The 27,750-nt window shown below is 41.4% G+C and overlaps 1 protein-coding gene across 3 annotated transcripts; it reads right to left on the bottom strand.

Moving 5' to 3' along the window:
- On the bottom strand, positions 1-27,352 carry LOC129473514 (phosphatidylinositol 4-phosphate 5-kinase type-1 alpha). Of its 3 annotated transcripts, none has more exons than XM_063632939.1 (2): positions 27,223-27,352; positions 1-4,099 (listed from the first exon to the last, which is right to left on the bottom strand). In XM_063632939.1, exon 2 carries the CDS (start codon positions 3,776-3,778, stop codon positions 2,147-2,149), a length of 1,632 nt encoding a protein of 543 aa, XP_063489009.1. In that variant the 5' UTR covers positions 3,779-4,099; positions 27,223-27,352; the 3' UTR covers positions 1-2,146. The 3 variants fall into 3 exon arrangements, with proteins under 3 accessions (XP_063489009.1, XP_055120051.1, XP_055120050.1); XM_055264076.2 differs by lacking the exon at positions 27,223-27,352 and having other exon boundaries at positions 1-2,304; positions 2,452-4,118; XM_055264075.2 differs by lacking the exon at positions 27,223-27,352 and having other exon boundaries at positions 1-2,585; positions 2,670-4,117.
- Between the last annotated feature and the right edge of the window lie 398 nt (positions 27,353-27,750).

Below are 27,750 nucleotides of genomic sequence, written 5' to 3' on the forward strand. Positions count from 1 at the left end.
AAAGCTCCTGGTACCCTAGCAGGTGTCTTTATTAGCAGAAAAGTTATGGAAAGACACAATGTAAGAAATAGTATTTTGGACTCATGAAAGAACTCATATAAAAACATTGAAAACTCATCCATGACTAGTTTAGGTAGTTTGAAGAATAAGTGGTACCCTGTGTTTATAAAGTATAGGGGTCCAGAAACAAAGTTCGTTTTCACAAAAAGATTTCTTTCTCTCTGCATTTATTTATGACAATGCATATCATCTTTCCTGGTCATGCCGTTTCACCTCGCTCTGCCTTTGCCTTATGCTGACAGACACATGGCATAGTCAGCTGCTTCCCTTCCTTGACTCCTGCCTTGTTTTACAATTATTACAGTCAGGTATATTAAATTACAAACTAAGAGCCTTGCTTTCTGCTTTAAGATGCTTTACAGGATAACCTCGACTTTTCCTTGTCCCTGTCTCCTTTCTTCATTGTTATCAAAATGATCCATCAGTTTCTTTTCTTTTTCTAAATAACTGATAAAAGTTTATTACATTAAAACTATATATCACTTTTATATTGCATTTGCCTTTTCTGAACAATACAAAGTAGAGGCAAATAGAGACACTTCATTAAAATGTTGATTCCCCATTCCTTTCCCTAAGACCCAGCCCTCCCTCAAATATTCTCTCCCACCCCTTACAGAACTCTGTCCTTAATAAAACACTTAAATACATCATAAATAGTAAATTATGAAAAAAATAGCAAGAAATGTTTCTTTCCTTCTTGTAAAAAAGAACATGGCAGCAAACACAGGCAGCCAGAAACTGGCAGGGGGTGTCTAATATAGTAAGTTATTTGGGGTATGGGCTAACCTACTGTCAAGGCAGGGTGGGATAGAGAAGGGATAGAACAGGAATTCAATAATATGCCTGAGATACCAGGCCCCCTTCTTCTCCTGACAACAGTGGAAGGATCAGATGGAAAACCACAACTCTTGTAGGTGGGGAGGAGAGGGCATATGTAGCCCCCATTTCCAACTTCTCTGCATGAAGACAGGGGGGTAGGACATATGGCATAGCAATGATCTCACCCCACGAATCTAAGAAAATATTTGCTGGCCTCATAGATACAGACTGCCTGTTAAACAGACAGAGGTGTCCCCTCTTCACCTTAGCACCACAAACAGGAAAACGCTGTTGGAAAAATGGGAAGAGCAAAAAAACTCCTTTGGAGAATGTTCTAAAATTCATTTGGTAATTCTTCATATTTAGAAAAGCAACCAGAATATATTTCAAATTGCAAAACAGTAATAATCATTATAGCCTGGCAGTGAATAGGATTCTGCCTAGGAAGGGCTATGATCTCCCAACCCATGGCTGCCTCATGTTTTAACAAAAGGGGTAAAGATTACCCCACGTCCCACTCTCTCCATTCCTTCAGCCTTAAGAAATTCATCAAGAGAGGAAGAGTTTAAAGAGGAGCTGCTTCTGGCAGAGCAATCACTACTTTTCTCTTCACAAACACCGTGGCTCTTCTGAGGGAGCCCTACGAATAGGCATCTTGTCAACACTTCTGGATTTTTGATCTGAAACTGGCTTGAAATTTGGTGCTGCGCACTTTTCCTTTTTTCTAGAAAAAAAAAAAAAAAGTTGGGAGGTGGCTAAACACCCTTATCCCCCAAAAACCTATACAGAGATTACAGGGGTCTTCGTCCAGGGATCAGAGAGAAAGAACTAAGGTGGGGATAATGTGCCAACTAGTCTGTCCTGAGGAAATTAAGAGTCCAGTTCCTGGTGAAAGATGAGGGGAAAGAAAACTGCCAAGTCCAGTAATCTAATTTCCAGCATGAAGAATGGGGGTCTGAAAAAAATTCAGTTGTGGAAGCCAAGGTTAGCCGGTTGAAAATCCGTGCCACCCAACTGTGGAGTGGAAGGGATGCTGTGGAGAGGATGGAGTGGTCCTCAACTGTCCGAGGTACTAATGCCCATTTATGAGGACAGAGAAGGAGAGGAGGCTCTTCTTCAGGAAGAAGATGGAGAGCGCACCTCGCTTCTTTTACACTCCTTTTTTGATGACCAAGTAGAAGAAAATTCAACATTGCTGGGGCAAGGGCTGACATCTTGGGATCACAGAGAGGCAGAATCTTGTTCCAGGTCTTCTGAGGCTTTGCCCTTAGTGGGTGAACTCTGACTCTGTACATTCAAGCTTTTCCAAGGTTGTACTTGTAGTTAGCATATGCAAAGTCTTTCCATCTACAGGTGAGAAACTGGGGTCAGAATCCTCCAAAGGTGGATTCTGAGGTAAAACATCAGGACGACCAAGGTGATCACCTGGCTCCACTTCCGCCTTTGTTGTCACTTGTGCCTTGTGTTCCCCAGAGACCAATGGCTGGTAAGTAATGCAGGAGTTGCCACTGGAGCCCGTGTGTGGAGAGAAAGATGAGCCAGACCGAAACTTTTTGGAAGGAGAAGGCTTCAAAGGGATCTTCTTAAATACTGGGTTGCACATGAAGCGCTGGAACCGTTCAGCGTAGAAGCCTGGGCGATGCACTGAGACAGTGTCCCCGTCATGTACCACGGCTTTCCAAGAGTGCTCCAACTTCTTAAGAAACGTGTAAGACTGTAGGATGTCAATGATGCCAATATAAAGCAGAAGCCTTTCCCCTTTACTATTCTGAGCAGGGATGCCACCTATATGGTCATCGGTCTCCATGGTGTCGCCCAGTCCAGCCTCTCCCTGGATGGATTCCATGGCTGTGGAATACAGAGCCTTTTGGGGGGCCAGTCTTTGAGTGTCAACTGACACTTGAACAGTGTCGCTGCTTAAGGGCTCTCGTTGTGCATGATCTATATTGTGGATTGACAGCAAGAGGCTATAGTCCATTATCTTGAAACTCTGCAGCACCAAACAGTCACGCTGCAGGGTCTTACAGAGAGCATTGTACATGTCAGCATCCAAAAAAAGACCATCAGGGATGTCTTGTAAGAAGTCTAGATCTTTAAATGTGGGAAGAGGCTTCTCTCGCTCTTTCTGGGAAGCGCGGCGTTTGTAGGTTGAGCCTTTGAGGTCATATTTGATATGCATTTTGACGGATCTTGGTAAAAGATTGTTCATCACCACAATCCGAATGTTCTTGCCAGCTGCCTGCACACAGTACAGTCCATAGAATTTAGGCAGCAAAGTCTGAGGGTTCTGGTTGAGGTTCAAGTAGTATCCTGGAAGCAGCTTCTGCAGAAACTCCGCCTCTTTATGTTGGACTGTCTTAATAATGAATTCATCGTCGCTGGACACATAGAACAGGGAACCACTAGCTCCAGAGCTACACAGTTCAGTCAGCGGCTCACTGCAGAGGGAGCACAAGTAATCATCGGGCGGGATACCAAATAGCTCCCGAAAGTAGCGGAAGGCAACAGGCGCATAGGTCTTGAAACGAAAGTCATTGTAGTGATGAGCAGGGGTCAGGTTGCTCCCTTCACTGGGGAAGAAGATACTCTCCACCACGTAGAAATCTTGCATGAGGACATCACGCTCTGGTTTGGTACTCAGGCTCCCCACCGTGTAAGTAATGCCTAACTGGATGGCACCTTTCAAGGCCGATGAGGTTGTCTTTTTATATGTTGTCTCTCCTGAGGAATCAACACCTCGATGGCCTGTTTTCTTGATGGGCACGCCAGAGGCATAAGGCACCTCAGATGCCATGGGGCTCTTGATTCCAGATGCTGAGGACGCGGTACAGGAAGGGGCCCCGGGATCAAAGGATGAAAAACCGACCGCCAACGACGGTTGGGAGGAGGCCAACGCCATCTTGGCGGCCCCCTCCCCGTCAGCCGCCTGGCTCTCTTTCCATCCGCCTCTTCCTGTTCTCGGAATCGAATCTTCTCCACGCGTCTTTACAGAACCCGCGGGCCACCTCCCCGCCCCCTCTGGGGCCTCCCTCAGACACGTCGTCGTGGAGCCGCCTGCTGGACCAGCTTGAGGCCGCACCGTTCGCCTGGCATGGGGGAGAACTCCCGTCTCGCACCCCCTCCACAAGTTTAACCGCTTTCCACACGGGAGACTTTCCCCTCTCACAAAAGAGTAAGCTCAAGCTGACTGCTTGGACCCTGCGTCAGGAACAAGCCACATCTGAAAAAAACAAAACAAAAAACGAGGCATGAAAAGTCCCAGAGGAGCGAACGCCGCCTCTCTGTCCTCCCTACCCACGGCCTGTTTATCGTCCAACCCAGCCGCTTCGATCCATCAGTTTCTTTCTTTCTTTTTTTTTTTTTCTTTTTTTTTGAGACGGAGTTTCCTTCTTGTTGCCCAGGCTAGAGTGCTGTGGCACGATCTCAGGTCACCGCAACCTCCATCTCCCGGGTTCAAGCGATTCTCCTGCCTCAGCCTCCCGAGTAGCTGGGATTACAGGCATGCGCCACCAAGCCCAGCTAATTTTGTATTTTTAGTAGAGATGGGGGTTTCACCATGTTGGTCAGGCTGGTCTCGAACTCCCGAACTCAGGTGATCCACCCTCCTCGGCCTCCCAAAGTGCTGGGATTACAGGCGTGAGCCACTGTGCCCAGCTGATCCATCGGTTTCTTTACCTGATCAACCCATTCCTACCTAAGCCTTTTTTTTTTTTTTCAAGTTGCACCTAATGACTTGAATGCCCTATCATCTCAGGTCCTCTAGCCTCACTTCTCTCTTAGTATCAGAAACATGCTTGAAATTCCAATTCATGTATAGAAGCTTTCTCAAACACCACCAGTGTTATGGAAGAAAGACCTTGGAGCTCTAGGAAGTGTGATAACTGATTTAAGAATCTGCTTGTGCCACTAGCTGATTGTTTGATCTTGGATAAGTCACTCAACATCCCTGGGGCTCTATTACTGCCACTGTGAAATGGGGAGGGAGGAGTTTAGGTGAATTTACATGATCCCTCCATACTCTAAAACCTATGGAATTAAGGAATAATATTTATTCCCTACCATCCTGTCAAAACCTATGATAATGACATGCTAACAAATAATAGCGCAAATATATTCTCTAATGAGACAGAAAAATTGTACACTTAATTTATATGAAATTTATTATGTGTGCTGCTATACCCCCAGCATACTACCGTGAATGGACAAGTATTTGTGATAATGAAATATTTCTAATGGGGATTTGCTTTTGTTTATGGCAGACTAGTCGATTTAAACCAACCTTCCTCAGAGAACAAATTTTAAAAAAAATTTGGTTGGATACATTGGAGTCCTAAGAAATTAGTGAATAATTATAGTACTGAGATCTGGGAAAAGAAAGAAGTACAGAGAAGTGAGCATTTGGGCCCACTGTTTCCTTAGGGACCTCTGCATGTTCTATTAGAGGTAGCTGAGAGTCTGATAAGCTTAGCAGAGTTTTTGACAAACTCAGTGGATTAGGGAACAAAAAACTGAGTTTGGGGTCTGATACAGCAATTGTCTGGTAAACTTCTCAAAACTTTGGATTGAGACCCTGAAAGGCTATGTAGCATGGGAGTAAATATGTATAGAAATAGACCATTCCTCACAGACACTGCAATTCAGCTGCGAATCACCTCAATCCCTGGTGGGATCAAGATAATTGAGATGGGTAATATCCCTAGATGTCTGTAAAGAGCAAATTTATATTCCTCTTTGGAGAAATATATTAATAACATTGTCCTAGACCTTAAATTCTCTCTCATTTTTTATGTGTAATGTCCAGAATTCAGGCAGTCATTATGTACATAAGGAGTCAAGACAATGTGACTGAATACCAAGAGAAATGATAGACAATAGAAATGGACTCACAGGGGATCCTGCCATATCTCAGTAATGTCATTCTCTTATACAGATTTTAAAGTAACACTGATTAATATATTTAAAGAAATAAAAGACAAGATTGGCAACTTAAGCAGAAAACTAGAAATGCTATAAAAGAACAAAGTTCTACAACTAAAAATTATGATAACAAAAGAAAAACTCAATGGATAAGATTTATGGCAGATTAGAGACAGCTAAAGAGAGAATGATATGAAATGATAATGAAATATTTCTAATGGGGATTTGCTTTTGTTTATGGCAGACTAGTCGATTTAAACCAACCTTCCTCAGAGAACAAATTTTAAAAAAAATTTGGTTGGATACATTGGAGTCCTAAGAAATTAGTGAATAATTATAGTAGAGTAGGAAAATCTGAAGAAAATATCTAGAATGAAGCATAGAAAAATAAAAGTTTAGAAAATACATAAAAGAGGCTGGGAGTGGTTACTCATGCCTGTAATCCCAGCACTTTGGGAGGCTGAGGTGGGTGGGTCACTGAAGGCTGGAATTTGAGACCAGCCTAGCCAACATGGTGAAACCCTGTCTCTACTGAAAATACAAAAATTAGCCAGGCGTGGTGGCAGGCACCTGTAATCTCAGCTACTCCGGAGGCTGAGGCAGGAAAATCGCTAGAACCTGGGAGGCAGAGGTTGCAGTGAGCCAAGATTGCTCCATGGCACTTTAGCCTAGGCGACAGAGCAAGGCTCCATCTCAAAAAAAAAAAAAAAAAAAGACAGGAAGAAAAGACAGAAAATACATAAAAAAGAAAAGCTAGGGAATACAGTGCAAGAATGTAACATTTAGTCCTGGAAGGAAAGGAGAGAGAAAATGAGACAGAAGCAACATTTCAAGGGATAATGGCTGAGAATTTTTCAAAATTGATGAATGACCTAAAGTCATAGTTTTAAGAATCATTGTAATCCTCAAGTAAGATAAATAAAAACAAAAATGATAGTAAAATTCTGCTGAAAGGCAAAGAGAAAATTTAAAGCAAACAAAGTGAGGTGGTAGGTGAGGAGAGATTATCCTCAAAGAATGAATCATAAGACAGCTAACTTCTTTACAGAAATAATAGAAGACAGAAGAATAAAGTCTTTGAATTTTGGAATTCTATCCCTAGCAAAAAGAACTATCAAGATTGACAAGGAAACAAAGACATTTTCAGGTAAACAACAACTGAGAGAATTTACCAGAAGCATCCCTGTAATAAAGGGAACACCAAAGAACATTCTCAGGCAAGAGAAAAATGACTCTAATTTTTTAGAGATGGGGGTTGAAATGGAGAGCAAGAGAAATGGGGTAAATAAATGAGTAAATCCAAATGCATGTTGTTCTTCAAAAAATGATACTAATGCTATGCTTTGGAGTTTAAAAACATAATTGTTTAAAGTCTCAACAAAAATGAGGCATCTAAACAAAATTAAAGTATTATAAAGTCCTTTGCATTTTGAAGTAAAAGTGTTAAGGATGTTAGCTTTGTTTTTTAAAATTAAAATTTTTTTTTTTTTTGAGTAGGAGTCTTGCTCTGTTGCCCAGGCTGGAGTGCAGTGGTCGGATCTCGGATCACTGCAACCTCTGCCTCCCAGATTCAAGCGATTCTCCTGCCTCAGCCTCGCAAGTAGCTGGGATTACAGGTGCCCACCACCACGCCTGGCTAATTTTTGTGTTTTTGGTAGAGATGGGTTTCACCATGTTGGCCAGGCTGGTCTCAAACTCTTGGACTCAAGTGATCCGCCCAAAGTGCTGGGATTACAGGCATGAGCCACCGTGACTGGCCTGCATGGTGTAATTTCTGTAACTAAAAAGTAATGAAAGATTGTAAAATGCCAAATTAGTGGGAGAAAATTATTTTTAAATACCAAGTTAATTCAAAAGAAAGCAAAATGGAAGGGGGGAGGGGGTACAGGAGAAGGAATTAGAACAGGAAAGAGAAGCATGAAGCCTAGGAGGATGTAAACCCCAATATATCAAGACATACTTTAACTACATAGCAACTAAATGCTTTTATTAAAATATTAATAGCTGGATTTATTTATTTATTTTAATTTTTTTTTTTTTTTGAGACGGAGTTTCGCCCTTGTTGTCCAGGCTGGAGTACAATGGCACGATGTCTGCTCACCACAACCTCCGCCCTCTGGGTTCAAGCGATTCTCCTGCCTCAGCCTCCCAAGTAGTTGAGATTACAGGCATGCGCCACCACAGCCAGCTAATTTTGTATTTTTAGTAGAGATGGGGTTTCTCCATTTTGGTCAGGCTGGTCTCGAACTCCCAACCTCAGGTGATCTGTCTGCCTTGGCCTCCCAAAGTTCTGGGATTACAGGCATGAGCCACCGTGCCCAGCCTGGATTTATTTTTAAAACAATTTTATGCTTTAGAAGAGATACATTTAAATTTTGAGAACACAGAAAGATGGAAAGTAAATGAATGGAAAAGATATAGTGTACAAACACTAATGAAAATAAAACTGATGTAACTTAATATCACACCACAAAGATTAATATCAGAGAAAGTTCACTGTGGTAACAGGTATTCCTAGACATAAAGAGAGAAAACTTCATAATAATTATTTGCTTCAACAATAAGGTATAAGAATTCTAAATTTTCAGCAAATAACATAGCTTCCTCACTAATTGATAGAAAAAGCACTTTAAATATAGAAGCTTTGAACAAGACAATTAACAAGCTTAATTCAAATTGGCATATACAGAACAGTGTACTTACTATTACATAATGTTCATAATGCAAATAATTTTTAAGTACACAGTAATATGTATAAAACATGATCCCATGCTGGGCCATAAAACAAGACTCAACTAATTTCAAAATGTTAAGATTATACAGAGTATGTTCTGATAGTATGACAGTAGAATTAAGCTAGAAATCAATAACTAAAATATTACTAGAAATAACTCAAATATACCTCTACATAAGTCCTGGGCCAAGGAGAAATCACAGTGAAGGTTCTATAGAAGATATTGCAAACTGAAAAAGGATTACAGTATGACATTGAAACTTTGGGGATGCAACTAAAGCCGTGCTTCAAGGAAAATGCATGATTTTAAATAAACTTTAAAAATGTTTTAAGTGTACATTTAAATTTACAAAAAATTACAGAAATAAGTTTAAAATTTAAATTTACAAAAAATAAATCTGGAAAGAAAATGCTTTAGGGAAAAACAGCAAAGTAAACCTAAAGAAAGTAGAAGAAAAGGATAAATAGATTAAAGAAATTAATAAAAATAGAGAGGACTTGCAAAGCCAAAAGTTGTTTCTTTGAAAAGACTAGTAACATTGACAAGCTCCTGGTAAGACTAGTGCAGGAAAAAGTGATGGCATAAATAACCAGTATCAAGAATGTGGAAGGGAACATACTTCAGATCCTACAGATCTTACAACGAGAATCTTATTATCATAAAGATAGTAAGATTTTAGACACAACTCTATGCCGGTAAATGTGAAAATGCAGAGAAATGGACAAATTCCTAGAAAAATAAAACTTAACAAAACTAAGTGAAAGAAATGGAAAATCTAAATAGTACTGTAATTATTAAATTGAATATGTAATTAAAGATCTGTCCATAAAGAAGACTCCAAGATTAAATGATTTTACCAGTGAATTCTTTCAAACATTTAAAAGAAAAATAATGGTAATTGTATTGATTATTGCTGCAAAACACAGTATCCCAAAACTTAGTAACTTTAAACAACATTTATTATCTCACAGTTTCTATGGGTCAGGAATCCAGGTGTGGCCTACCCAGATGCCTCTGGTCCAAGGTTTTTCCACAGGGAAGCTCTTGGCTGGGGCTGCAGTCTTATCTGAAAGTTTGATTGGTAAAGTGTGCACTTCCAAGCTCACTTATGTGGTTGTTGACAGGCTTCAGTTTTTCACAGGCTGTTGACTGAAGGCATTACTTCTTCCTTTGCTGTTGGCCAGAGACCTTACTCAGTTTCTTACCATGTGGGTCTCTCTGTAAGGCTGTTCACAGCATGACAGATGGCTTCCTCAGACTGACTAGGTGATGGTGAGCACTGAAGACTGAAGCTACAGTCTTTTTGTACCCTAATCTTGAAGGTGACATCCCATCATCCCTGATAGATTGTATTCTTAGAAATGAATCACTAAATCTGGCCCACACTAACGGGGGGTTATTATACAAGGGCATGAATACCAGGATAATAGAATCTTTGGGATATGATCTTAGAGACTGCCTACCATAGTAATCTTACACAAATCATTCCAGAGATTAAAAGAAAAAATACATCCCAATTTGGGGTTGTATTATTATGGGACCAGAATAAATTAGCATCAGATTATGACAATTGTATTACTAGAAAGAAAAATTATAGACAATGACATTATGAACATAGATGCAAAAACTGAACAAAATATTAAAAAACAATGTAGTAATGCATCAAGAAAAGAATAATACATCGCAAATAAGTTTGGATTGTCTTATGAATCCAAGATTGGATTACCATTTGAAAATGAAATAAAAAGCCAGAAAGCCTGGTAGAAATTATGAGCAACACAGATTTGAACAGGAAACTCATAAAAGAGAGTATCCAAATGGCCAATAAAAATGTTAAAAAGTGCTCAAGCTCACTAATCATGGGGAAAACAGATTAAAACCACAATGTAATACTATTACACAGACATGCACACACCACACATGCCAAAGTGTCTATAATTTAAAAGATTGATGATATCAAGTGTTGGTCAAAATCCACAGCAATGGAAACATACATAGTACAGTTGGGAGTATAAACTGGCACAACATTGTGAAAAAAATGTTTTGCATTATCTACTAAAGCTGAACAGAGCTGTGCCCAAAGACCTGGAAAATTCATTTCTAACAGAAATTGTGTCCATGTATATTATAAAACACATATAAGACTTTATAAGAGCATAATATGTAAAAGCCTCAAATTGGAAATAAATATCCAACAGGAGTCGAGTAGATAAATTGTAGTGTATTCATCCAATGGAATACTATATAGCCTCCCAGAATGAACTAACTCAGCTCCCTACAATAATATAGATATATAGATAGATATAGATAATATATAACATAATATTGAGTGAAAGAAGTTGAATGTAAAATTAAATATACTATATGGTTTCATTTATATAATGTTTAAAACAGTAAAACTAATACCTGGTAGTGGTAGAAGACAAAATAGCAGCTACCTTTAAGAGATGGAAGCATACAGGGATTGGAATGTGGGTCAAGGTGGCACTTCTGGGGTGCTGCTAATTTTCTAACTCTTGACCTGGGTGATAGTTACACAGGTGTATTCTCTCTGGATAATTCATTGAGCTGTGCACTTTTTAAAGCTATGATTATGTTTATCCAAACTAGTGTTTAATATTTACCGAACTCTATGCTAAATGCTAGAATTAGAAAAATGAATCAGATACAGTGCTTGGCTTCCAAGAATTCAGAGTCTAACTGTGGACAATGACTTATAGACAATTCACTAACATACAACGAGTACTATCAAGGATTAATATACAGAATAAGATTAGGACCAGTCCTGCCTCGTAGGATCAGGGATTGTTTTTTTTTTAAAGAGTCGACCTGTGAATTGGGCTCATGATTTTCTGTTGTGAAAGTTGTCAGAATCAAAATGGAGTCATTTGTGTTAAAAGCCCTGACAAATAGAGCTGAGGAAGGCCATGAATGCAGGGCACTCATGCATGAACGCCTGATAACAAGAACTACCACAAAAGACTTTGCAAAAACCACAACTTTGTATAAAGGCCCTTGCAACGCTAACACACACAAAAACACTTCTGTGAAGACGTCTGTCTAGCAACTGCCTGTCTAGCCTCAGACTGGCACTATCCTTGCTATTGATCCTTGTAGCCATGGATAATTATCTCAAAACAATTATGTAATCCTCATTTTCCTTTGACAGCCTTTTAAATTCATCTCCCTGAATTCACACATACTTGACTATGGCGTGCATATTCCCATTACAACGCCCTATTCCCAGATAAACATAATTGTCTTTTAGAGAGTCTCCCTCTCTGTTTGTTCTTTGGATTGGCACCTTTCAACAAGTGAAAAAGAGGGAGAGGGGTGTTGTATTAGTCTGTTCTCTCATTGCTATAAAGAAATACCTGAGACTGGGTAATTGATAAAGAAAGGAGGCTTAATTGGCCCACAGTTCCACAGAGCATGATGCTAGCATCCACTCCGCTTCTGGGGAAGCCTCAGGAAACTTACAATTATAGCGGAAGGCGAAGCGGGAGCAGGCATGTCTTACATGGCCAGAGCAGGAGCAAGAGAGAGAAGGGGGAGGTGCCACACACTTTTAAACAACCAGATCTCATGAGCACTCACTATTGTGACAAAAGCACTAAGGACCCTGTGGTGTTAAACCATGAGAAACCACCCCCATGATCCAATCACCTCCCGCCAGGCCCTACCTCCAGCATTGGGGATTACATTTCAACATGAGATTTGAGTGGGGACATGGAGCCAAACCATATCAGATGCTCTACGTAGAAAGTGCATGAAATGAACAAAGTTTAAAAATGCAGGCATATCCACTCAGCCACTCAAAAGATAATGAGAAAACTCAATACTTTACAAATTTTGCATCAGTGCTAAAGACTGCTGAGAGGAGGGTCTGCCTCCAGTGGGCATGGGTAAAAATAGAATCAGCAGAAGTTTTCCTTTTTAATCCTAAACTCCATGCCTAGTGCTATGGTCTGAATATTTGCATCCCTTTTTCTGTAATATGTGGATAGGTTTGTTTTGACATGTTGGTAATTTAAATCCCCTGAAGAGAGGGACCTCATCAGTGTGAGTCTTACCTCGATCAAAGTCATGTTCACTGGCTGTCATACACATATTTTCAGCAAGTTTTTGGCTAGCTAAGGTGAGGTTTAGCTAGATTCTTTAGGCTTGGGTAAGGACTGCATGCTTTGATTGTAGCAGTTTTGTCATTAGTCTCTTGGTCACATGTTGCATTCACATGTTGAAATCCTAAGCCCCTCGCCAGGAGAGGTGGCTCACGCCTGTAATCCCCGCACTTTGGGAGGCCAAGATGGTGGATCACCTGAGGTCAGGAGTTCGAGACTAGCCTGCCCAATATGGTGAAACCCTGTCTCTACTGAAAATACAAAAATTAGCCAGGCATGGTGGCGCATGGCTGTAGACCTAGCTACTTGGGAGGCTGAGGCAGGAAAATCGCTTAAACACAGGAGGCGGAGGTTGCAGTGAGCTGAGTTCGTGCCACTGCACTCCAGCCTCGCCAACAGAATGAGACTCCATCTCAAAAAAAGAAAAAAAAGAAAAGAAAAATCCTAAGCCCCAAGGTGACAGTATGAGGGGGTAGGGCCTTTGGGAGATGACTAGATTAGAAGGGTAGAGACCTTGTGAATGGGATTAATGCCCTTATAAAAGAGAGCTGCCTTCTCCCTTCCACCACGTGAGGACACAGTGAGAAGGTGCCATCTGTAAGCCAGAAAGCAGCCCTCACCAGACACCAAATCTGCCAGGGCCTTGATCTCAGACTTCGCAGCCTCCAGAACTGTGAGCAATAAATTTCTGTTTTCTATAAGCCACCCAAGTCATAGTATCCTGTCATAGCAGCTTAAATTGACTAAGACACCTGGATCTTAGCTTCTTTTTTTTTTTTTTTTTTATTATTATACTTTAGGGTTTTAGGGTACATGTGCACAATGTGCAGGTTTGTTACATATGTATCCATGTGCCATGTTGATTTCCTGCACCCATTAACTCGTCACTTAGTATTAGGTGTATCTCCTAATGCTGTCCCTCCCCCCTCCCGCCACCCCACAACAGTCCCCGGAGTGTGATGTTCCCCTTCCTGTGTCCATGAGTTCTCAGTGTTCAATTCCCACCTATGAGTGAGAACATGCGGTGTTTACTAAAGAGCTTCTGCACAGCAAAAGAAACTATCATCAGAGTGAACAGGCAACCTACACAATGGGAGAAAATTTTTGCAACCTACTCATCTGACAAAGGGCTAATATCCAGAATCTACAATGAACTCAAACAAATTTACAAGAAAAAAACAAACAACCCCATCAAAAAGTGGGCAGAGGACATGAACAGACACTTCTCAAAAGAAGACATTTATGCAGCCAAAAAACACATGAAGAAATGCTCCTCATCACTGGCCATCAGAGAAATGCAAATCAAAACCACAGTGAGATACCATCTCACACCAGTTAGCTTCTTTAGAGTGGATTTATTTTGTGTTCTGTAGTAGCTAAGCACTAACAGAAGTAAATATTTAAATTACAAAACTGTGCATATCTTTAGGGGAAAAGGTGAGCACCTCTGTGTCCCCGTTTACACTCTGCTCTCCAGATGCTGATGACGCTTCCCAAAGCACAGCAAGAAACACGCCTACTCCATGGCTTTCTGAGTTTCTGTCTGCTCACACTGCTGACGCCAGCACTGCCATCCCCACTTGCAAGCTGGGACATCCCCTAGATAACTCTCCAAGTGAGCAGATGGTAAACTGACGTTGAGAGGAGACACTGCAGTCCTATTTTGTGTGTGCCTCTGCTGTCACATTTAACACAGGGCTGTGTAGTCATCTATTGAGGTGTCTGTCTCTCTGACTAGACTAAGGCTTGTGGTAAGGACCATCTATTCATGTTGTCCTCTTTGCCAAGCACAGTGGGAGGCAAAGGGGATGCCCCACAGGTGCTTAACAGGCATTTGCTGAAATAAAGTGCAGGTGGTAAGTGGCCCTAATAGTGCAGCTGTGGCATCAGTGAAGCCGATCTTTAGTTCCATGAGGGAGTGGACTGACAAGAGGAGCATTTGTCATCCACGTGAAGACACCTTTTGAGCATGAAAGTGGGTGTCACTAATACATACAGCAGGACAAAACCAGGATTTTCTGGAGGAAACAGAGGTACAGTCACCTTCTTACAACTGTCAACACAGGATTATTACGAGGTGTCTCTGAGTGACCCTAGGAAGTCCTGTCTCCCTTGTGTTCCCAATCCAGAGCAAGTTTAGGGAACACTCTTGTGCATTCGGGATCTCTGGAAGCAAAGGTTGCCCTAGGACTAGAGTTGGCTTCCTCCACCTGCATTTCCCCAAGAATCCTAACGGCGATACACTGTGTTTCCAACAGTTGAGCTCCCGTCTCATGTGGAATCTGTGGGTTCCTGCTAAATCACCAGAGTGTGGTGTTGGTGCACCTGGTGTGAGCCATCACAGTGACCCATGCAGGTGCTGAGAGGCAGGGCTTTGCTGCTGCTTGGTTGCTGTGGCCAGTGTTTACTTGACAGCACCACTCTGTGCTTGCCGGGAACACATATGTGGCACAGCATGCTCTCCCTCTGCCCTGGTCTTCTGCTTCGGAGACGGGACCTTCCCCAGAGCAGGGTTTCCATCCTGCTTCTCTGTCTACATTAGGGGAAAGCTTGCTGTTTTTTATCTCACTCTGGGAACTGCCGAGCCACAGTCGGGGTGATTTCCCTGATGGCATGGGGATAAGTTCAGGAGACAATAAACGTCTTGGTAGACAGAAGACTTCCTCAAATATGTAGTCTGACAAAAAGGGAGATGAATGACAAAGATATAAATTTGCAAAAGAAAGAAAACAGTACCCCCAGCACCAAAAAATACTTTCCATGCTATGTAAGTTATGCATAAACACTACAGCCGATTCACATTTGATAAACTATTAACTTCCCCATTTCTTTGATAGGAAGGCTGTGGAGTGAGATAAAGCAGGATTGCACTATGGAGGACAAACATCTCGGCATCCAGTACACTTCAAAATGTTTCTTTTTTTTGTTTTCAAGACTGGCTGCTATTTCCTCCATGCCTCTTGTTTATTAACGTGTTGACTCATCTAGAGCCCAGTGCCTTGTTCCACATCAGAGAGATGGACTTGTGCCTCTGCCAAGTGGAGTCGGCTCGAGAGATAACAGCCAGCGACAACAATGGTCTTCCTCAGTCCCTCGGCCAAAAAAGCCTTTGGCACAGCGGGCTGAGAATAACTTATCATCAGTGCCCTGGAAGGCTCTGAAGTTCTGGGAGCACGGAGTGGTTGTTTGCCAGACAGAGATAACAGGCAGGATGCCGCGGAGAGCCAGACATGCTCCGAACTCAGGGCCTCACCTGGCAGACACAGAAAAGGAAAAAGGGATGAAGCAGCCAATTAGCACATGGTTTCCTGGTTGCCCAGTCCATGCTGTCAACACCATCCAACATTCTGAGGTTTGCCAAAAGGATCTCGTTTACTCCTGGGTCACGTAAAGAGTACTTAACTTCCCCCCCGCCCCACCACTTCTTGCTGTCATCTTAAGAGTACTTAACTTTTTAAAAAAACTAATGCAATCAACTCATCTTGAAGAGTTTGCTCACTTTCCATTGCTCTTGGGAAAAAAAAATGCATGATTATCTGACAGAGTGAGGGTTTGATTGTCACATAAATCATTCTTTCGATGTTTGACACATCCTTGACTCTCCAAGGATGGGGTTGATAACCTAGAGAGGCAACTGAGAATAGCCTAGGCCTGGACCTGCTTGTTTTGAGCTGCCTAAAGAGCCTCTGAAACTAGTGTTAACTGTTCCACTCACTAACCTTGCCTTTATGAGGTAGGAGGTGGGACTCAACTCTGGAGACGGGGCTCAGACACTGGACCAAATTAAGGACTAGCTAAAACAGGACCAGGGTGGAAGCAGCTTTCCATAAGGCATGCCCACCAGTGTGCCATGTCAGTTTACCATTGCCATGTCAACATCCGGGCATTACTGCTCCTTTCCATGGCAATGATCTGATGACCCAAAAGTTACTACCCCTTTCCTAGAAATTTCTGCATAAACCATCCCTTAATCTGCATGTAATTAAAAGTGAGTATAAATACGACTGCAAAGCTGCCCTGAGCTGCTCCTCTCTGCTTATGGGGCTGCGCGGACCTGCAGGAGCAGTTGTGGAGGTATAACACTGCTGCTTCAGTTACGCTGTGTTTGTCTACCTCCAGCATGCCCTTGAATTCTTTCCTGGGCAAAGCCAAGAACCCTCGTGGGCTAAGTCCCACTTTGGGGCTCACCTGCCCTGCACCATTTAGATGTACAGATGGGCTACACTGCTTTGCAGGCTTCTTTAGCCCAAGTCATTAGATGCACAGGTAGCCATCACCTTTGAAAGATTCTGTTGTAAACCTGTGACAAAAATGCCTTTCATGGTCTCATAGACATTTTTTGTAATAACTAAAATAATGATTGTTTTCATTACAAGCTCAGTATTGTACTATAAATCACTTAACCACTAAAGTACAGTGTAAGTCGTGAATGGCAATGTCAGTGTTATTAACCATTGTTAACTCAAGGACAGCGGCGAGTGAGGAAAATGAGTTCTGTTTCATCATTTTCCAAAGTCACAGAGCTTGTTCTTCAACAGTGACTCAAAGCAAATGCCATAGCCTGCTTTGTTATAAGAATTTTGATACATAGTTAATATTTACATAATGACTTACAATTCAACATGAAAGCTCCCATGTCAGTACTAAGTAACTTAATTACACCATGTATAAATACAGTACTGTCGGCCCTCCCTACCCCTAGGCTTCCCATCTGCAGATTCAACCAACTGTGGATCAAAAATATTCAGAAAAGGCCAGGCACAGTGGCTCATGCCTGTAATCCCAGCACTTTGGGAGGCTGAGGTGGGCGAATCACAAGGTCAGGAGTTCAAGACCAACCTGGCCTACATGGTGAAACCTACTAAAAATACAAAAATTAGCCTGGCATGGTGATGGGTGCCTGTAATCCCAGCTACTTGGGAGGCTGAGGCAGGAGAATCTCTTGAACCTGGGAGGTGGAGGTTGCAGTGAGCTGAGATCCCACCATTGCATTCTAGCCTGGGCGACAGAGCAAGATTCTGTCTGGAGAAAAAAAAAATTTCAGAAAAAAACAATTAAAAATAACAATACAACAACAAATAATAACACATACAAGAATCAATGCAGCATAACAACTATTTGCGTAGCATTTAGATTGTATTAAGTATTAGAAGTAATCTAGAGATTTTTAATAGATATCAGGAGGATGTGCATAGATTTTATGCGAATACGGTGCCATTTTCTCTAAGAGATTTGAACATCCACAGATTTTGGTATCCGCTGGAGGTCCTGGAACCAATCTCCCACTGATACCAAGGGACAACTGTATATTTTTTCCCCTGACCTAACACCTACTCACTTTTGGACAGCACTATAAAATAATCAGCATCATCCCCAGAAGTATTTATCAGGCATCTATCATGGTATTGTATTAATTAGGTCATCTACTGAAAGGCAGAATGTTCTTCACTTCAGATTTTATAGCACCCTTTTTTCATAATATGTGGATAGGTTTATTTTCAAATGTTGGTGACTTAAACCTCCTGAAGAGAGGGACCTCATCAGAGTGTGAGTCTTACCTCGATCAAAGCCTGATCATACAACCTATTTTCAGCATGTTTCTAGCAAGTTAAGGCAAAGCTTAGCTAGATTGCTTAGGCTTGGGTAAGGACCACACACTTTGCTTGTAGCGTTCTTAGTCTCTTGGTCTAAGCAAGGCTGTGATTCGCCATCTGAACTCAGTAGTGCCGTTTCTTGCACTGGGTGGTTTGCTAAGTTCACATGGATAACCCAAAGGAAGTTCAAGATCAGAAAGAGAGAAGATTGACTTACTTGTTATGAGGGGATTTTAGTTCACAGAGCCATAAAAATATACTCATGAATTTTGTGGATACTGCCTCCTTTGGGCCAGCCATCTAGGGGATGGGGGGGAAGTGATGCCATTGTCTAGAAGCCCTGGGGTTGCAGGTGGCTGCTGGCAAAGCGACCCATCATCCGTCCCTTGCTGCATCGGGATCAGAGGCCGTTCCATGAGCTGCTGCCCTGAGAGGCCTCGGTGTTTCTGTTCTTTGCCACCAGCTTCTGCATGTGAATCACTCTGAGTATTTACATCCTTTGCTATTTATTCCCGTTTCCCCCTATTTTCATGTCCATTAAGCTGATGCTTTATGGGCTTGATGACAGTGTCTTGTTCTCAGTGATTTTCTCCACAGAGTAAAATGGTGCCCAATGGGAGAATAAAGTCTCCTTGCTCCATAGAAGGCCTGCACTTTACCTGTATATATGAGAAAAAGCTGGTTTCTGTTAGTCTATAGTGTATTAAGATGTGGTTAGTGAAAAATTGCCTTCCAAAATTCAGTTAATGTAGAAAATTAAGTATTTTTTTAAATTTTCAGACTGCTTATTATAGAATGAAATTGGCCCTTGTCTTATCTCAGCCACTTTACCCCCAATCTGGACATTTTATTATAAATACAGTTCTGCTTTCAGACCATCATATTTTTGGAAAAGAAAATTGTGTAAGGTAAAAGTGATTACGTTCAACACATTTAAGGCAAATCATCCGAAAGTTAAAAAGAAGTAAAGACAATCTGAATTCCTACCATATTACTGTATTTTCTGAAATATAAGGTGCACTCAATTTTTTTATATGCTCCCTTTGCTGAAGCGGAATAATATTTTACAGTGGATATTTATACAGACGGTCCCTGACTTATGATGGTTCAATTTAATGATTGTTCAGTTTTACAGTGGTGTGAAAGTGATATGCATTCCGTAGAAACTATACTTCAAATTTTGAAGTTTGGTCTTTCCCTGGACTAGCAATACCATATTCTGTAGAGTATTCAGTACGGTAATCTCTCTGGATGCTGGGCAGCACCAGTGAGCTACAGCTACCAATCAGCCATGCAATCACAAGGCTAAACAACTAATACTCAACAGTGTATTGCATTGCCAGAAGATTTTTGCCCAACTGTAGGATAAGGTAAGTATTTGAACATGCTTAATGTAGGCTAGGCTAAGCTGTGATGTTTGGTGGGTTAGGTGTATTAAATGCATTTTCAACATCTGGTATTTTCAACTTACAATGGGTTTATTGGGATGTAACCCCACTGTAAGTCGAGGAACATCTGTGTTTCATGAGCAAGTGTTCCTTTTCTCCCCAGCTCCCCCAAAGTCTGTCATCATCTTAAAATTAGTGACGTCTTAGAATTAAAGGAATAAAGAGTTTCAAGAATTAAACAGAGATGTAATTTTTCTAGATTTCCTCAGAGCCTGTAATTTCACATATTAAAGTTTAAAGATTAGGTTTTTTTTATTTTTGATTAAGTGGCTGTGATACATATACTTATTGTCACATACAAGAGTGATCATCCTACTCTACATTTCTTGAATAAGATGTAAGCAAAATTATTATCCATTATAACATTTAGAATTCCTTAATTACTGACAGTTAATGACTCAGAATGGTAAGAAATAAAATATAAAATTCAATAATGTTTCCACTTGAAGGTAGGCCTCTGAAATTCCCTACATATCCTGGCAACTATTGTGTAATGCATATCTGCATATCCAAGCAATGTGTACAGGCTCTTTGCATTAGGCCATTCTTGCATTGCTATGAAGAAATAACTGAGCCTGGGTAATTTTATAAAGAAAAGAAGTTTATTGGCTTACGGTTGTGCAGGCTGTACAGGAAGCATGGCACCAGGCATCTACTCAGCTTCTGGGGAAACTTCAGGAAGCTTACAGTGATGGTGGAAGGTGAAGGGGAAGCAGGCATCTCACATGGTAAGAGTGGGAGCTCGGGAGACCACTATATTATGATTACAGTCTCATTATAAAGGATACAACTCAGGATCAGCCAAATGGAAGAGACTTATAGAGTAAGGTCTGGGAAGGTCCCAGATAGAGAGTGTCCATGCCCTCCTCCATGGAATCTGAGCACATCACCCTCCCAGGACATCACTGAGTTGTTCACCAACCAGGAAGCTCTACTGAGCCTCAGTGTCCAGAGATTTTACTGGGGCCTTATCATATAGACATGATTGATTAAATCATTGGCCACAAGATTTAACTCAGTCTCTACCTGTCCCCTCCTCTCCCTGGAGGTTGGACTAGCTAAGAATTCCAACACTCTAATCACACAGTTGATCTTTCTGGTGACCAGCCCCCATCTTGAAGCTACCTAGGGGCCACCATGGATCACCTCATTAGCATAACAATTCCTGTCATTCAGGAAGTTCCAAGCGCTTTTGAAGTTCTGCCCCAGGAACAGGGAATAAACACTAGATCTATGGTTTCCATTATACCACACTACACGGATTTTGTATAAGGTTCTTATCAGTGGCTCTAACTCTTACCTTTCTACTGGCTTACTTACAGGCTGCTGCAATCTTGCAGCGTATCTTGCTGTCATCTGAACTTCAGCAAATTTCAAGTTATGCTTAGTGTCATGTCCCAGATTAGCTTCCCAAGTTCCCCATGATCAATAAAAACCACTGCCCTCCTGGACATTAGAGCTCCAAGTTTTAGATTAACCCTTGACTCTCTCTTATTATTAAGATTTTCTATAAATCTTGTCTGACTGCTGACTGCATTATTTAGATTACTTTCTAGCCCTTTTGAACATACTTCTGCTTAAAAAGTGTTAAAAGTCTCAAAGCAAACAAAGCAGTTAGAATCTGGGTCATGTTAAGTTCTATATACTTCTTTACTTGTCCTTTCTCCCAGAGATTCCAGTTTGTCCAGAATTTCTGGGCTAGATTATAGTTGAATTGCAAATACAAATTTAGTCATCCTCAGCCCTTCTGAATCTAAGATCACCAGTAGCAGTGTTTGAGGGAACTGCTCCCTGGGTCCTCAACAAACTGCCACTAGATATCTTGCAAAGCAGGTTTTTGCATTTAAACCTGGAGCATGGCTGGGTAGCATGGGAGTGGCAGGAAGACTTGGCAGACAGTAGGTGGTTGCAGGTTACAAACAAGCTGATCTCTTTTTTCCTTTTCTTTCTTTTCTTTGTTCATCTATTCTATACATCCCTCAAAGCAACATTTCCTGGCCTACTTCTTTAGTGCATCCATTCACTCATTTGAGCCTGTGTTTATTCATTTATCCAGTCTCGAGTGCCTCTTCCAGGCCAGGTACTGTTCTGGCGTCAGGATAGAGCAGTGTTTAACAAAACATGGCCCCATCCTCTGCAAAATCCCAGTCTAGAGGCTGAGGCAACAGGTAAGTGAACAGATACACAAAGTAACTTAAGACTGTGATAAAGGCTATAAAAACAACGTTATGCTAAGGTGATAGAGAGTGATGGGAGGTGGTGTGTAGCTTAGATCGGAAAGAAAAGGCCTTCCTGAGGAGGCAGCATTGGATCTTAAGAGTTCTGAAATCAGAGAAATTGGGCCAAAATTTGTCCAGCTTGAGTTTGCTATTCACATCAGGAAAGCCTTCTGCCCTGAGAGCCCTGACATCCTTTCTGGGGGCCAGTGTGATAAAACCACATGATCAAGTTACTACATCCTCCCCTTATATGGCCCCCAGAAGCTCTTTTGGGGACACTGGTCCCCTTAGCGTCCCCAAAAGAGCTTCTGGGGGCCATACGAGTTTCCTGCTGAAGTGATAGCTCAGGGTTGAGCCTTTTTGATGCTGCTCCTTTATATTCCACGGCTCAGCCTCTCACTGCCTCCCTTTCCCTCTCCCTCCCCTTCTCTCTCTCTTCCTAACTAAACCTGCCTCTGTTTCTGTAGGGTGGCGAGTGAGTCTATTTTTATGGCACACAGGTCACAGGCAGCCTGGCTGCCCTCCGTGGGGCCTTCTGCCTTTGGGCATCTTGGTGGGGAGCACACCAGCACTGCAGTGACAGTGACCTGGGAAGAATGCTGCGGTCCAGGAGTACTCCACAGACATTTGCTACTTTTTTATAAGCAGCCCCTAGGTGACTGAATGCCTTATTATTAAGTCATGCAAGGGGAAAAAAATCACTTTTGGACTGAGACCAAATATGAGTATGTTCAGCACCAAAGGCAACTTGCTCAGAATATTTTATAAACAGATGTTTTTTTAAGTCTCAACTGTGGCGTAAAAATACACTTTTGTTGTAGTCCTTAATAGTAACTCAGCTGAAATACAGATACGTCCATTTCTAGTCATCTGCATTGATACATCAGAATAATGTGTTTAATCCAACTTAATTTAATAGATTATAAAATACTTGTATGCAAATCCTTTTGTCTAGAAGTTCCAAAATTTCATTCTCACTTCCTGTTCTGTTCCTTCCACTCACCTTGTGCTCACCATTCCCCATGCCATACGGGGCCATCACTTTGTATGGCCTGGCAAGACTCTCTCTCCCATCTTCCCCATCTCACTTGTTACACTGAGAAATGGAAGTGGAGAGAAATAGAAATGTACAGAGCATTCCCAGTGGCGTATCCTAAGGATAAGCTGGGATTCCTTTCAGGTGTTTCTCCTTCCAGCTCCTGCCAAACTGATAGCTATACCCTGATGAATTCACACAGGAAGTTAGAAAGTCAACAGGAATTGCCTCCCAAGCCAGAACACTACCCTAGCTATACTACTAGGGCATCGCCTACTCTATAAAGACTTCATTAACCACTCATCAGGAATAGCCTGCTCGTAAATAATGAAAAGTTGCCTGTAGAAAACATATTACACTCAAGAGAATCAATAGTATCAGTGCAAGAAGTAGAAGTGAACAAGCCAGCAATTCCCAAGACTGCTCTATCAACAGGGTCTTAAGGCTCCGGGTAGAATCCCCCACCAGTGTTCCAGGTTCATTCACTCCTGGGGCTCTTGGTTCCAATGTTGGACACTTCTGGCTATTAGAGAGTTCTTTCTTTTATTGGGCTGAAATTTCTCTCTATGCACTGGAAATAGTTGTGCACCTGATGGGAGGCATAGCGAGTAGAGAAGCTACAGAATCTTTCATGTGTCATATCCCTAGATGGAACACACTGATTTCGGTGAAGATTTTTATGTCAAGTTTTTTCAAATTCCCTCACCAACCTGCTGGTCCTTCTTCTGAGTTCTTTCTAATTTGCCTCTGTCTCTCAAATTGTGATGCTCCGACCTTGTTCTTTCAGTGCCCTCTCACTTGCTTTCAACCTCCCTCTTCCCTTCAATCCTGATCCCTTTTGGCCCCTTTTCCTCTGATGGGAATACTGGGATGGTATCCACTAGGTGATAACTCCCATCTGAGAACTTTAGCTGCGTGATACTCCTGTTATGTATTCCTAAAGACATTGACGGTGCGTGTGTGGATCTGAATATATATATTTGATGGGGTTGGTAATTCCTGTGTATTTTTCTCTGTACTTGCAAACTCAGGAAGGGCAGGCATAGGACTGTACTAGGAGCATCTGCCTTCCCAGACAGAACTCATCCAAATGTCCCGAGACAATAGTAATAGCATTACATATTTATGTTGAGGACTTATTTGATAACAGCCACTGTTTTTTTGGGGGGATGTTGGACAGAGTCTCGCTCTGTCACCCAGGCTGGAGTGCAGTGGCATGATCTTGGCTCACTGCAACCTCCACCTCCCAGTTTCAAGAGATTCTCCTGCCTCAGCCTCCCGAGTAGCTGAGACTACAGGTGCCCACCACCACGCCTGGCTAATTTTTGTATTTTTAGTAGAGGTGGGGTCTCACCATGTTGGCCAGGCTAGTTTCGAACTCCTGATCTCAAATGACCCACCCACCTCGGCCTCCCAAAGTACTGGGATTACAGGCGTGAGCCACCACACCTGGCCAACAGCCACTATTTTAAAAGCGTTACATAGGTTTTCTCATTTAATTTAGCCCTCACAAACTTACAAAGTAGACAGGAAACTACAGCTCAGAATGGTTCCATAGCTGGCCCAAGGCTAGGCAGCCAGTGTGGTGGACCCAGTATTAGAATCCACCTTCACAGCCACCATGACATCCTGCAGCCACGTTTTTGGTTTTTGTTATGGTGTTATCTTAGTTTGGGTGCTATAACAAAATGCCGTAAACTGGGTGGCTTTTAAACAACACAAATTTATTTCTCACAGTTCTGGAGGCTGGAAGTCCAAGGTCAAGGGACTAGCAGATTGAGTGCCTGGTGAGGGTTGTGATGGTGGCTTTTTGCTCTGCCCTCATATGATACAAGGGCAAACAAGCCCCCTCTTCTGTAAGGGCCCTAGTCTCATTCATGAGGGCACTAATCCCCCTCATGACCTAATCACCTGTTAATACCATCACATTGGGAATTAGGCTTCAACATAGGAATTTTGGGGGCACACAAATGTTCAGACCATAGCAGGTGTCTAATATAAATTATTTGTGGATTTACTAATAGTTAAAATAACCAAAACCTCACCTGTCTTTCAGTTTTATCCATTTTGAGTATCTGAAAAATTTTAAGCAAAGACTCAAAATGCTTTTAAAGTCAGTTTGTCAAGTGAAAATCTGTGGATTTGGCTATATGAAGGTGTGTGCTTATATTCTTCATGCTTGCGCTCTTAACACGGTTTGCACTGTCATTATTATAAGCACGTCAAAATTGTGTACATGTCTTTCCTGCACGATGAGCTGTAACAGAATGGCTGCTTTTTGTGTTTTTAAATAAACTTTATTGAGGTATAATTTATGTACAATAAGATGTGTACACTTAACAGTTTGATGAGTATTGACAAATGTATAAATCTATGTACCAGCAGCTAGTCGAAGTACAGAACATTTCCATCCATCCAGAAAGCTGCTAGAAGTAGAATCATGCATACGTAAGTGGAATCTTTATATCTGACCTCTTTCACTCAGCCTGTTTTTGAGATTCATCTATGTTGTTCTGTATATCAACAGTTCTTTTATTGTTATTGTTGAGTAGCATCTTATTAGTGTATGAACATACCACAACTTGTGTATGCATTCACTCACTGATAGACGTTTGAGTTGTTTCCACCTTTTGGCTATTTTGAATTAAGCTGCTATGAATATTCATAGACAAGTCTTTTGTGGATGTGTTTTCATCTCTTTTTTGCAAAATCCTGGGGGCAGATTTGCTAAATGATATTTCAAGTGCATCCTTAACTTTGTAAGAAACTGCCAAACGTTTCCAAAATGGATGTTTTATTTTATATCCCCACCAGTGGTACAGGAGAGTTTCAGTGGCTCCACATCCTTGCCAACACTTGGTATTGGTAGTCTTTTTTTTTTTTAAAGTATCAAGTATGCACTGAAAGATACATCAACATTAATACAGAAGAAACGGAGTCAAATCATTTAATCAAAATAATACAATAATATAATTCTGGCCGGGTGCGGTGGCTCACACCTGTAATCCTAGCACTTTGGGAGGCTGAGGTGGGTGGATCACAAAGTCAGGAGATCGAGACCATCCTGGCTAACATGGTGAAACCCCGTCTCTACTAAAAATACAAAAAAATTAACCAGGTGTGGTGGCACGTGCCTGTAGTCCCAGCTACTCGGGAGGTTGAGGCAGGAGAATGGTGTGAACCTGGGAGGTGGAGCTTGCAGTAGGCCAAGATCGTGCCACTGCACTCCAGCCTGGGCAACAGAGTGAGACTCCATCTCAAAATAAATAAATAAATAATAATATAATTATACATCTCGGGAAATTGAGAGCTGGAAACTTGGCTTCCACATTATGGAACAATTTCTATAGCTGCAATGAACTTAAAAAAATACACTTAAACATTTATAAATGTATGCTTTGCCTGGAAGGAGTCTGGCAAAAACAACAAATAATCTTAAATGTATACATTTCATAAAAGTGCTGATGATTTTTCCCAACACTTCCCATTCACTTTCACCCTACAGAGAGTTCTGACTTGGCTCATTTAATTTCTTCCCTTCCTCAGTCACTCAAAAGTGTTCTTCCATTTCTTGGTCACTTATTTGGACTTTCTTGATGTCCAGGCAGTAGGAAAAGCAGTTTATTTGAGAGGTAAAAGTGGCATTCGGGCTAGAGCTTGGTTAGAACTAATTCTGAGAATGTTCTAGAAAGAGTTATCAGAGTAGTTGTAAGTATGAAAACAGCAGACAGCAGAAAATTATTGTGGCAGACTATATACATTACCTTCTCATCATAAAAACAAACAAAACACTCATTGTTTTTCCTGAATTGCCTGGTGGTCGATGGGGTGTGTTCTTAACTAAGCACTGCTTTGACATGACAGAGGGATGTGGTGCCGTCATCTTTTCAATAGGAAATGTATATGTCCATATATTTGTGTATATGTATTTTTCCTATATTGATTGCTTATATACATATTCACATCCTTATACATATCTATGTTTTATAACTTGAACCTAGTTTTTTTCAACTTTATTGAGGTATAATTTATAAAATATATAATTCAAGTTGTACAACATGATTTTTGATACATGTATACATTGTGAAATGATTATCACAAGCTAATTAACATATTCATCACCTCAGATAGTTACCTTTTGGGGTGTGTGTGTGTATGTGCGTGCTCCTGCAGTGAGAATACTTCAGACCTCCTCTCTTAGCAAATTTCGGGCATATAATGCATTATTATTAACTACAGTTACTGTGCTGTACATTAGGTCTCTAGAACTTACTGTTTTTTTGAGGTAGAGTCACTGGAGTGCAGTGGTGTGATCTTGTGATCTTGGCTCACTGCAACCTTCGCCTCCTGGGTTCAAGCGATTCTCTGCCTCAGCCTCCCACGTAGCTGGGATTACAGGCGTGCACCACTATACCTAGCTAATTTTTGTATTTTTAGTAGAGATGGGGTTTCACCATGTTGGTCAGGCTGATCTTGAACTCCTGGTTTCAGGTGATCTGCCTGCCTCGACCTCCCAAAGTGCTGGGATTACAGGTGTGAGCCACTGCACCTGGCCAACTTACTCATTTTGTAAGTAAAACTCTGTACCCTTTGACCAACATCTCCCCATTTCCCCACACACAACTCCTGGCAACCACCATTCTCCTCTCCGTTTCTATGAGTTGGTTTTTGTTTTAGATTCCATATATAAATGAGATTATTAGTAGTCTTTTTATTTTTAGCTGTTCTCGGTTCGGTATGATGGTATCTCTGTGGTTTTAAGTTGCATTTCTCTGATGACTAAAGATAGTGAGCATCTTTT

The sequence above is a fragment of the Symphalangus syndactylus genome, chromosome 23 (assembly GCF_028878055.3).
Source record: "Symphalangus syndactylus isolate Jambi chromosome 23, NHGRI_mSymSyn1-v2.1_pri, whole genome shotgun sequence".
Lineage (NCBI taxonomy): Eukaryota > Metazoa > Chordata > Mammalia > Primates > Hylobatidae > Symphalangus > Symphalangus syndactylus.